This window comes from Artemia franciscana, chromosome 10, assembly GCF_032884065.1.
Source record: "Artemia franciscana chromosome 10, ASM3288406v1, whole genome shotgun sequence".
In the NCBI taxonomy this organism is placed as follows: domain Eukaryota; kingdom Metazoa; phylum Arthropoda; class Branchiopoda; order Anostraca; family Artemiidae; genus Artemia; species Artemia franciscana.
Window position 1 is genome coordinate 27,232,776 of NC_088872.1, and position 13,154 is coordinate 27,245,929.

The 13,154-nt window shown below is 37.7% G+C and overlaps 1 protein-coding gene across 1 annotated transcript in view; it reads right to left on the reverse strand.

Moving 5' to 3' along the window:
- Nucleotides 1–13,154, reverse strand: part of LOC136032005 (DNA polymerase epsilon catalytic subunit A-like) — a 118,551-nt gene that overhangs the window by 74,205 nt on the left and 31,192 nt on the right. The window contains 2 exon segments of the mRNA XM_065712072.1: nt 3,759–3,954; nt 6,834–7,046. Of these exon segments, the coding sequence (XP_065568144.1) occupies nt 3,759–3,954; nt 6,834–7,046 (409 nt within the window).

The window sequence follows — 13,154 nt, forward strand, 5'->3', positions numbered from 1 at the left end:
GTCAAGACATTCCAGGTGGCTATTCGTAGCCCCCTTCGGTCCATAAGGTTTAGTCTGTCAGTCTTTCTGACGTCATCAGCATGTCCATTGACGCGCGATGGTAAAGATCTTAAAAGGGAATCCGGGTCCGAGGCTATATTGTCACTTTTCGTAGCACTTAATTTTCGGGTGGAGGGTCGCTAGCCCAACCGACCCTAGGCCTGGAATCTGATTAGAGCTAGGTTAAACCTAGGTACTGAGATTCCCGGGGTGGGCTCCACCCGCCACATGAGGTTGCGGCCGTCCTGATCGGAGTGTTTAGTTAGGGGAGAAACCCCATATCCAGAGGCACGTGGTCAGCAGACAGAGTCTGCCTCATTCCGGACGAACTCAGTCGGTGAGTTCAAAATCACGAACCATATCTTTCTGTGCTTCAACAAACTTAGCTTCAATTTGCACCGCTAAAGTTTTCTTCCTGGAACCTTTGCATAAGGCGCAAGACCTGTTATCAGATTTTGAACGATGGCTTCTCAACAGTGTACAGGGGTTGCATCTCATCCACAATATAGTCCAGTGCCAAAGAATTTACTTTTGAATGTGTCAGTTTCAATGGTCTTGCAGCAAAGTTATCTCCCTTAACTTTTTTAGAAGGTGAGCTATAATCAGGGCCAGCATTATTTTCTTTATCTCCAGCATCAGACGAACCCGAAAGTGAGCCTACAAGTTCACTAGCCTCTTGTCTGCTTGATTTCGTTTTGTTCTTCCTGTTTATCACATTTATCATAAAAACTTTCCGTTCAGTATATATATGGTAGTTCCACCATGATAGCGTCCTTTCTTGAAATTTTTCGCCGGGCCAGGAGCCGCTGTTCTCAAAGACTACAATCCAATCATCGACTAATATATAGGCAGTTCAATTTGTCGCATCGCCCTGCGTCATGCCGGTATAATTTTCCTGTGCCATGAAGAAAGTACTTGAGCACTTAAGTACCCTTAAGTACTTCAATATTTTACTTAGGTATAAGTATTAAATACTTTAGAATTTTTTTTACTTAAGTGGAGTACAAGTACTCAGATTTTTTACTTAAGTAATTACTTAAGTAATTACTTAAGTACTTTTACTTAAGTATTTCCCAACACTGGTTCAACACTAATACTTCTGCTGTGACTACTATTACAACTATACCTGAGGTCATGAGGGCAAAATTTTCAGAGAAGTTTTAGGTGGGAAGGTAAACTGAATCACAACACGCCATCCGTATACTGGTTGTTAAAAGGGAATATCAGCAATACCTTAGGAACAGTTTTGTGTTTGAGATTAAAACTTACAAGGCTTGTTGCAGGGGATGTCGAACTAACCAAAAGACTACTTGCAACATAATACTACTGCTGCTATTACTACTGACACTAAAACTAAGATTACTATTATTGATTCTACTGCTACTACTATAACTACTGGTGCTACTACTACTGCTACAAAGCAAAGGGTATTAAGGTGAAAACATTGGGCAATATTGAAAGTATATCGAACAAAATCGAAACACACTATGCCAACATAGATAGTCAAGAGGATGTATCAGCAGTGTTTCTGGAGCGGTTGATGATATTAAGATGAAAGATTCATCGCATGTTGAAAAAAAAAAACCAAAGGTACTACTACAGCTATTGCTACTACACAAGCTAAGGGTATTAAGGGAAAGCTTTCCAGGAATATTTTGGCGGATGTCGAACTAAATCAAAAATAACCACGATCATGTAGATTATCAAAAGGGTAAAGGAGCAATATCACAATAACGGCTTACATTATTAAGTTAGACGTTTCAGGATAAGTTGTGGGGGATTTTGTTATAGCCAGAAGACACTATGTGTATAATTTTAGTACAACTTCCATGGTTACTGTAACTAATGACACTAAGGGCATTTAGTAGAAACTTTTAGGAAACGTTTAGGAGAAGTTCCAACTAAACGGAAAAACTATATGAATGCATGTATTAAAAGGGCATGTAAATAATATCGTAGGCAGCGCTGATCTATCATAGCTAGTAATATCACTGATATTTTAAAGGTGCTAATTGGATTGGAAATTAAAACTCTAATGCCTTTCTTTAAGAGTCAAAAGTTAATGGAGGGTAATCTACCGTCCTCTGTATTCCAGAATTTTTCAAACACTTTCGATCAAAATTTTAAGACTGCCATTTTGTTCTGCATAGCTGACCAGTCTAGTAACTATATCTCTAGGGTTACTGGGTTGGTCAACCCCCACAGCAATGCAATTTACCCATTATGTTCAAAAACTAAAGGTTGCTTTAAAGTTAAATCAAAACACACTGTGTGTATACTGGTTGCCAAAAAGACATCTCAGCAATATCCCAAGAACGACTGAGGGTATTGTTTAAACTTTCAGGGCTACTTCTGCTCTTAAAATTTAAATAAATCAAAAGAGTGTACGTGTATCTATGCTGTCAAAGAGCATAGATAGAATTTTTCGGGAATGGTATTAAGTTTTATTTATCAGGTCAACTAGAGGAGGTATAAAACTAAATTAAACACTACTATTTGTGTAAAGATTTTGAAAAGGGTTTATGCAACTGAAAATTGTTGAAAAAGTTTCTCCAGCATTCAAATAGCAGGCCAAAGTTACTAACGAAATGTACAACTAAGAAACTTACTCATAATTACAACTTAAAACTTACTCTTAATATCAGCCAAGACAGAGCTTGGCTGATATCCAATACCCTTTTCAGTTTTGACAACCAATCGATTTCCGGAAAAAATTTCTTTAGAAATGAAAAGACTAACTGAAGGTATTTTGGGTCTGTGTAAACATGCAACGTACAAGCAGTAAAAATTATTTTGCGACGTACAGTTGAAGTTTTCACTCAATAGTTCCTTAAACATTCCCTCTAGAGGATTTTCTCTGGGGTCACTAATGGCTCAATAATGTATACTATGGTAATATATACTATGTCCTAAATTTTTGTATTTTTGTTCACTGAAATCATTAGAGTGGCTTTTTGGGGAGTGAAAGTATACGAGAGTCATGAATAGCATTTAAGTTGTTTATCAGATCTTAATGTTGTATTCTATCACCGAATATAATTTGTAGCTCGGAATCATCCATTTTCTTCCTACTTGGATATTATAACGCTATGTCGGTGAATGTTCTACTTTTAAAATGACTCTACCCACTGAGAAAAAACTTCTACACAATATGAATAGCCTCTTTATTTTGATTTGGCAAAAAAACATATTCATAAGTTAGATATCGAGCAACTAGCTGTAACAAGACCCAAAATTTGATATGGTGCCGTATGGAACCACATAAAAAGATTAAAGCCATATGGTCATTGCACTAAGAAACCAAAAAACAAATTGCAACGATTCGCTTTTTTCCTTTATTCTTAATTCTTCAAGTTTTCTTGTACCACAGTTCTCACAAATCCCAATTGGCTCCATTTTGGTTGGCCTAACGGGTAGCTATGCTTTCATGGCATTGTAACTAAATTCTGCAATAACCATGGGAGCTTACAAATCGATTGTATTCCGGTATCTCTAGATGTATATACGTTCGCGATGACGCACCACAAAACCATTAATAACATTGACGTATCATGTTTGACAAGTATGCTAGTGGTTCAAAATCTGCCCTATAGTAAGTCAGGTCTAAAAGTGAAAAGAGGATGATTTTCTACTCTTTTAGGGAGCTAAACGGCATTTATTTAAAAAAGCTCATAATAAATGCTTAGATTCATTTAGACAAGGAAAAAAGTATTACATACCAACATCAAGGTGATAAATAATAGGCATTTCTAGCCTCATAGGTGTCTCTTTTAAGGAAATCAATTTGGTTTTGATTTCTTCGACAACTTCGTTGAAGTTTGTTACCGTTTCCATTGGAATTTTCTCTTCTTCAACCAGCGCATGCTTTAAAGTCCTTTCAACTGTGTCATGGAGCATCGCCAAGGCTTCTGGCACCTATAAATATATTCTTCACTAATATTAAGAGAAATTGAAGTATGAGAAAATCAAACGACAATGCCTCAATATTTACTGACACCCAGTCGATGATGTTTGTTTTAAAATGCATTATGTGCAATATGATACCAAGTATATGTTTCCTATGTACTAGACGGTATAAACAATTTGGTTCCGTGTCAACCAACGGGATTGTCACACAAACACATCACTAAGAATTGCAAAACTTCTCGATGATCAAGAAGGAATCCCCAAACTAAGAAACATTGAAACCTACAAGTACTTGGAACCTCCAGGCCAAAATTCTAAAATTCTTGGCTGCTTGGCTGTCAAAACAAACTTTAAGAAAACCTAGACACTTTCGTACGGAATGTGGGTAGGGATCAGAAGTAGCCTCTGGATGTCTCCTCTATTCTCCTCGACCCTCGGTATGTGACTAGCAAAGTTCAAGCAGATCTCACCGATTTTAAGCAAAGTTCTCAAAGGGAGCTTACGCTTTCGAAAATCCTCATTTTCATTACCTATGGACCCCAGGTTCTTGCCCCATTACTTGCAAGACCGATCAGTGAAGAGAAACAAATGCCTATCTTTCTGCTAAGAATACATATTACAAGCCCACCTTGGGCCTCTAATCATATAGATTGAAAATCTTTGTGTGATTTCAATTTAAAAAGAAGGTGTAAAACCTGCCTTCCTTTCGGCTAAAAACCTGGCAGGGAGAAAAGGAAGGGAGGGCCCCGGAGGCGCTACGGCCCACTTTGCGTCTCCAATCACACTGATTCAATATCATTCCGAGACAAGGTTCCTATGAAGGAGAAAAGCGCTTATCTTTCTACCAAAAGTTGGTAATGGGGGCGGAGCGATGCTGGAGGGACCAAAGAACCTCATTTGCCCTGCATGCGTACACAGGGAGAATCATTGCATAAGACCGTTTCAAATCAACATGTGCAAAAACTAGTTTAGTCCTTTGATCATACAGATTGAAAAACCCTTGGATGATTTCAGTTCAAACGGGTAGCAACAAGCCTATCTTTGCGCAAAAAAAGTTAGAGGTTAGGAGCGGCAACCGTTGTTGTGGAGGCCACTGGCCTACTTTGCTTCTCTAATCATACAGATTAGGTTGATGCAGGAGCAATTGGGTGTAGACGGGGAGTAGTGTAGGGGTATTTGAAGGCCATAAAGACCAACTTTGGTCCTTCAATAACATACATTTTTAATTATTTTGTTCAGGATTGCGACTCTAACAGCGTATAATATCATAACCTTTGCAAAAAAGTCGGTGGTGGAAGGGGCTAATGTTGTTGCGAGGACTGCTAGCCTACTTTACTTCTACTATCATACCAATTGAGAATTTTTTAGGATTTAATGTTCACAAAAGGTGTCAAATACCTACCTTTCTACTAAAATGTCAGATGCAGAAGGGATAGGGGTGTACTCGCGTACACTTGGCTCTGACTCAAGAACAAGTGGAAACCATTGTTCTGACGTCAGACAAAAAGTAGGCCTAACTTTGTGAAATATAATGTCAGAAATATCAGTCCCACAAGCATAGTCACCAGTCCATCGTTTTTCACAATACACCAAAATCAGCGATAGGATGAAACCAAAGGGTTGCTCGTGCAATAAATCAATAAACAGGAAGGCTTCCGGTGGGCAGGGTCTAAAATAGCTTAAATAAGTGAAACAGCTTTGTAATTCATAACTTAAGTTAGGAATCATAAAATGCCATTTTTCAAACATATTATTTTCTTGTCATAAACACACAAGGAACAGATAAGTGCCTACTTTCTCAAAATATTTTGCAACAGGGCTCCCTGTCAGATAACTATGTTATAAGAAGCAATTTAACTACCAGAGTAATTTCTCTTGTTCTCGAATAACAAAAAGAAAGTTCTTAAACTACAAAAAGAGCCATACATAGTTTCAGTCTTATGTTACTTTACAGCCCACTTTCACTATGTCCCAACCACTTTCACTACTTAAATAGTTTTAAAAAAGGGAGCTCAAAGATGTAGTTTTAAAATTAAATTTTGAATTGGTAAACACAAGGAGATAAATGGAAACGGATTAAGCTTCTTTATTCGTTCATCCCTCGGTGAGCTTCAAAATAAAACTATTATATTGAAAAAAAAAACTATTTTACTTGGGTCCTGCTCCAACGTTATAATCAAGAATTTTAAGTGTTAAATCCTCGCCCCCGGCGATTACACGGAAGAGCGAGGGGACTCCTTAAGCCGGCTAATCTTTAAACCAAATTTTCAGGAGATTTTCATAGTAATTTCCCATATTTTCCATATAATTTGCCTTTTTATTTGCTTCTCTTTCATACTAAGCCGGTTTCAAAATATCTCCCCACCCCCAAAATAAATTACAAGGAAATTTACTTTAAATTAGATTTTTAAATGAGTTTATGCGATTAAGCCTTTTATGCCAACTTCAATCTGATTGTTAAGAGTATTAGAGCTTTTTTGTAAGAAGTATTCTCAATTACCATGGACGTCAGTCAAGATATTTTGTAGTTAAAAGGCGGGGGCGAAACTTGTTTGATTAAGGAGGGTTTAAGCGATTATAGTTGCAAACGGTAGGCTATAGTAGGGGATGAGACACCATTCATTTACACCTCAATGACTACCAGCTTACTCACGCAGCTTTTTCATACCCCTTGTAAGACTAGATATGTTCTCTATACTGACTTGTGGTTATTCAAGATAATTTGCTCCATTTCCATAGTAATAAAAGCACAAACCAATAAAAATCCTATAAATACATTGAAGTACAAATAAAAATGTCAAGTATCCTCTCTGCTAATTAAGTAATCCTGTCTTTCAGAGCTAGTAATCAATGAACGTTGATTTCAATGCAGAAAAATTAATTCAAACCAATCTAAAACGGCATGGAATATCAGCACGGAAAACTCCTGATTCCAGAGCTTCAACATGTCCGCCAACATATGTTTCCGAATCCAAAACATGACCATCTTCTGTCATTTTGTTCAGCTCAGACTCTTGCTTGTTAGGGAACATGATGTTAGCATGATAAGCCTCCACTTCAAGAAGGGCTTCACAAAGGGTACCAGAGCCTTTCCTCAGTACCTAGATCAGGAAAGAAGGAAGAAATAATTACAAGTTAGGTCAGTGACCAAGAATAAAGTTGTTAAAACGAAAAATGCTAACTAACAAGTCCTAAGTTCCTCTTAGTTTATTTTTTGTAAAGCCTTGATTTGATTTCATTCCTGCTTCGGGTAGGCAGACGCTTTGTACAAGGAGGGGGCAACAACGAACGATGCTTCTGACTCGTGAGTAGTGAGAGTTAAATATTGAGGATAAGTTCGTATCTGTGCTCACGGAGAGAGAGCATTTTCAGCGACTTGAGAGCAGATTCATAAGACACATAATTTGCACCGATTATGATTTTTGCAGCAGGTTTCTGCATAGTTTCAATGTTACTAGTGAGATATTCGGTATTGCGCACCCGAGAGACCCAGACCAGACATGCATTCTCAAGTGATGGCCGTATCAAAAGACACTATATACATCCAGGTCCCCAAAACAGCTTATTTTCAATATTTCAAGAACTGCCAGGGAAGGCTATTAATTTGAACTTAGAGACACTATGTACATCCCGGCTGTCAATAGGCGTAGATTAGTATCTCAGCAACGGCTGAGATTATTAAGTTGAAGCTTCCAGGAGGAGTTGATTGAGATGTTAAACTAAATCAAAAGACACCATCTGCATCCAGGTCAATACGATATGTTTGCAATATCTCAGGAACAGTTAAAGGTGTTAAGTTAAATCTTTCAGAGAATTTTCTGGAGGATTTTGAATTTAAGTAAAATACGATCATACACATTGCGGTCACCAAAAAGCCGTATCTGCATTATCTCATGACCAGCTAAAGACACCTGGTTTAATATTTCAAGAAATGCTGAGGAGAATGTTGGACTAAACCAAAATATTTTACATGCATCTAACATGTTAAAATGTTTTGAGCACTATCTCAGAACAATTCAGAGCATTAAATTGAAACTTTCAGAGAATATTGAGGGGTATGTTGAACATAACAAAAAGACACTATGTGCATCCCACTTGTCAAAAAGGCGTATCTGCAATAAATCAGGAGCGGTCAATGACATTCAGTAAAAATTCAGGCAATATTGAGGCGAATGTTGAAATAAATCCTATCATCTAGGTGCATCCAGCTTTTTAAAATGGTGTGCGCAATATCTTGGGAACGGCATAGTGTATTAAGTTGAAACTTTGAGAGAGTCTTGAGGCCTTGAGGGAAATCTTTAATTTAGTCAAAACACATTATGTGCATCCGGGTTGCCAAAAAGGTGTATATGCAGCGTCTCAAGACTAACAGCATTTAATCGAAACTTTTGGGAGCGATGAGGGGGATGTTGAAATAAATCAAAAAATCCTATTTGCATCCAGGTTGCCAATAGGGCGAATATGAAATATCTTACAACAGCTAAGATATTAAGCATCAACTTCCACGGAAGGTTGAGAAGGATGTTTACATTAATGAAAATATATTTTGTTCATCCAGGTTTTCAGAATGATATTTTTCTCTCACCACACCTGCAAACGCTCACGTCAGTGTCACAAGTAAAAGATTTTAAAAATCAGAAAAAAAAGAGAGTTGAGTGGTGTCTTTTATACATACTCATTCTTTTATTCAATTTTCATCCAGACGTAACATCTAAAATATTCTTCTAGACAATTATATTATCTGTAAATTAAAGTTGAATCAAAAATTAGTTTAGTAACTGATCCAAAACTTGATTTCAAATTGAACAAGATTTATAATAATTTTATTGAATACAATCAAAGCCAACCCTCAGGTTACCTTATGCAACTTATGGACATAAATTAGAATCAGATATCTGGATGCTTAAGGAAAAAACCCTCAAAAACTAGAGAAATATTCATTATATTAGCTAATAATAAAACTAGGATAATCAAAAACCAACAGAAATTAATTTAAAAAAAAAACTTCCAAAAAAAAGCTTCTCAAATAAAGTTAAGATCCATATTAAACTTAAGAAGAGCAAATAAAGTAGGGGAGACCGGCCCACATTCGCCACTTTTTTCGTTCTTTATTTATTGTAACCACAGTTTTCGCCTTAAAATAATTCTGAAAATCCTGGAATATAGGCTTGTTTATGGGGTATCTAGAAAAAAATTCCCCAGCAGTCAATATTTTTCGATGCAGCGAAAAAAAGAGCCACAGTGAGATTCTCCAAAGATGGCTTACCTGGGCCAACCTGGTTCACGTTCGCCACACATTAGCCCACGTTTGCCACCATCTTGTATCATCCTTATTAAAGCATCTATTGCTTTAAATGTAGTGCTAGAATAATGTTAGTGTATAATTATTTCAGATATTTATTTGTCACGCAGCTACAAAAGGAATTTGGTATAGCATAATTCACTTAACCCATCTTGTATACTGAAAGGTCCACACCAAACTTCAGCCGTTAAGCAAGTCTTGAAGTTCCACCTGATATTGAGGGTTTTCCTAATCTTGTTGTAACCTCGGACTTCAAGACGCATGATTCCTCTTCAGTCAGCACGAGAACTTGCTCATTTCTACACACTTCAAGAATTTAGCACTAAGCTCGTCCGGATATTTCTTTAAAACTTTTGCAGCATAGAAAGGCTTGCCACTCTTTTTACCTGCAAGACCAACTAAGATAAAGTCGCCCAATTCTATTGGCCTGCTTCCCAAATCCTCTTCATCTTCTCCTAGATTCAGAGTGTTGTCACTATCATCATCAAACTCCATCTCAACATGATCGGATTCACTCTCACTCTCAAGAAATAGTTGCTTGCTTGCATCTTGTAATTTGGCCTACTTTGCATTCTCCTTTCCCTAGACCTTTTTCCATTCTTTCTTCTTCTTCCTGTAAGCTTCCAGTTCTTCTTCATGACATATTCTTTCCTTTACTGGGGTTTCAGTCAAGATTTCGGTAGATTTTTTTTCACTGCACGTCTGATTTGTTTTCTCCGAGAACCTTTTGGGAATGGAGAGATGTCAACTAGTTCAGAGAAGCTTTTGTCAGCCAATAGGTCTACATCTGAAGGTAAGCCCAATAGAGATTGGGTAGTGTTGTCATGGCTAGCCGCATCATCTTTACGGGAACCGGAAATTGGTGGTGGAGGTACTAAGACATCCTGGTCCAAAGGATATGGTCGATCAGAGACATATGAGTTGAGATACTCGTGATCTTTGAAAACATTGGGATCCAAAGGGAAAATCCCAGTGCTACGAAAACCGCTTATTATGTTTTCTGGAGTCAGTGCTTTGGGATACACCTTTCCGCAAAGCTCGGATACATTGTACATGGAAATAGTCTTGCATTTGTGCTGTGTCATAAAAGTCGCAGATTCCCTGTTGTAGAATGCCTTCAAAGGCTACATAACTGACCTGTCAAGTGGTTGCAACTTATGCGTTGTGTGTGGAGGCACTGTCAGCATAACAACTCCATTCTATTTTGCTAACTCAAGCAATTCAGTACTGTAACAACTAATGTGATTGTCAAGAATTAGAAGCACAGGATTAGCTTTGCTTGGTCTTGCCTGACTGATAAAATCTCTGGCTTGAACAAAAATCGGTAAATGATAGAGACGAAACGCTATTTTCTTTTGTCTCCTTGCTCACAGAAAAGTGAGGAATTGCGTTTTTACATATTTAAGGAATCCCCTTGGTGTATGAATCACGTCAGGTTTTACAAACAGATAAGTTTGAGCAGAATACTGGTGGTTAGTGTTTATCTAATCATCAGTGCAGCACTAGTTACAGCTTAGTAAAGAGTGAAACGCGACTTGTGTTCAACGTAATCTTAAAATGTATGCTGTAAGAACCGTATTGTGAGAAATATTTCCGAATGAATGGTGATACAAAATAATAGCTATTATTTGATTTTAAAGAACAATAAATTGTCGTTATTGAGACACATTTTTGAGAATTTCAAAAGAAGCCAGAAACCCCTCAAAAAGTATGTCAAGTCGAAATAAAAACACCATTGAAATCGAAATTCTTGAAAATCCTCGATTGAAGACTTACAGTTCCACACATTGAACCAAAAGGAAAAGAAAAACTTGGAGCGATCAGTCTTTTATGGTTGTTGCTTCCCCCACAACCACCATAGCAGCCAAAAACTTAAAACATGTTTGGGAAAACAGCTGCCTAGGGAGGAGGAATCGTCATCTGAAGCCGATTCAAGAATATCAACTATTGTATTTTTTCTCGGGGTTGATCGTACCGACTGTTGGTCACAAAGTATAAGAAGTATAAAGGTCATTTGAACAAAAACCACAACATTTACTTCCCGGTTATGTAAAAAAAAGAAGATAGGCTTAGTCGGTTTATTGCAAGAATTCAACCGTCCAGGTTCGCCAGGCCCTGGTTCGCCATTCCTAGGAGTGGCGAACCAGGGCTGGTTTTTGATGGCGAACGTGGGCTTGTTCCCTCTTTTGAGAAAAAAAGTGCTGATCACTTATTACCATAGATAGCGTCAAATATGCACCCATCATTGTTGCTAAATCGCAGATGATCACGTTGAGATAATGAGTCCTTTCAAGCCTTTATGTTAAGCATTGACTTTTTCTATTTTCCGTCAGGAGAAAATCTAGTTTTGAAGCACCAAAAAACAACTTACCGCATAAAATTAACAAAACGTGTTTTAACCTGCTTCTTAATCTACTTAAACTTTCGCTACTAGATGGCGGTTCAAACGCTAGATTATGGGATTTTCTCAGTGGATGGATTGCAAGTAAAACGCAAATGGTGAACCTGGGCTGTGGCGAAACTGGGCTCGTCTCCCCTACTATATTACGTCAAACTCAAAACGACAAGAAGTTTTTATCAACTAAAACCCAAAACCAACGAAAATTAAAATGAATAATCTCATCAAACATACAGAAACATGGCATGGACTATTACTTCTGTACTCAGATTCATCTACATTGATATAGATGAATAAAGAAATCCTAAAGGAGTAAAAATTCAGTTGAATGCTTAATTCAAACTTAAACCGAACAAAAAAAATACAATAAACAGGATATATCTATATATATATAAATAAGTTGTCTGTGGATGTGTCTGTCAGATGACGTCATGTTTGTGTGTTGACTGACGTCATGAAGTTAGTTGTCGTCATTTTTGTTATGACGGTGACGTCATTAAAGATATTTAAGACATGCGTTCACGCATAAATCTATTAATGTTTAACATTAAAATGACTGATGAACTTACAATGGCAACAGCCGAGGAAGATGCTCAAAGAGTCTATGCCAAAAAACTTGCTGCTGATAGAGGAAGTCAGAAAAGAAAGCGTGCCGAGGAATCAAAAGAACAGCAAGGAAACAGGCTTGAGGCTGATAGAGAAAGAAAGAACAGAAAGCGTGCCGAGGAACTACCAGAGCAACGCGAAAGCAGACTTGCTGCTAAAAGAGAAAGTGAAAAAAGAAGGCGTGCCGAGGAACTACCAGAGCAACATGAAACCAGACTTGCTGCTAAAAGCGAAAGTGAAAAAAGAAGGCGTGCCGAGGAATCACAAGAACAGCAAGAAATCAGGCTTGCTGCTGATAGAGAAAGTAAGAAAAGAAAGCGTGCCGAGGAATCAGAGCAACCTGAAAGTTATCGCCTGGCATTCAGGTACAGCCCAGTCGATGATTATAGCTTGAGTAGATGTGTTCAAATCGGGACTATGTCTAAAATTTGTCCCTATTGCAAGGCCTTGAAATTCAATGGTGAAACAATGGGAATGTGTTGCGCCTCAGGAAAAGTTAAACTTCCTCTATTGGCTGCACCACCAGAGCCATTGAAGACTTTCCTTACTGGAACTACGTCAGAATCTAAGTGTTTCTTGTCACACATCAGAAAATATAACTCATGTTTCCAAATGACGTCGTTTGGAGCCCAAATCGAAAATCCAGATCAATTTATGTCTACTTTCAAAGTAAAAGGGCAAATTTATTATAGAGCAGGGTCCCTTCTACCATTCTCAGGCGAGAATCATAAATTTTTAAAATTGTACTTCATCAGTGATAGAAATTCTGAATTGAATGCACGTTGCGAAATTTCTCCAAACGTTGAAAGGACAATCGTTTCCCAATTGCAACATCTTTTCCACGAAAATAATAATTTAGTGCGTCTGTTCAAAACAGCCATCGATTTGATGCCTACTGATACG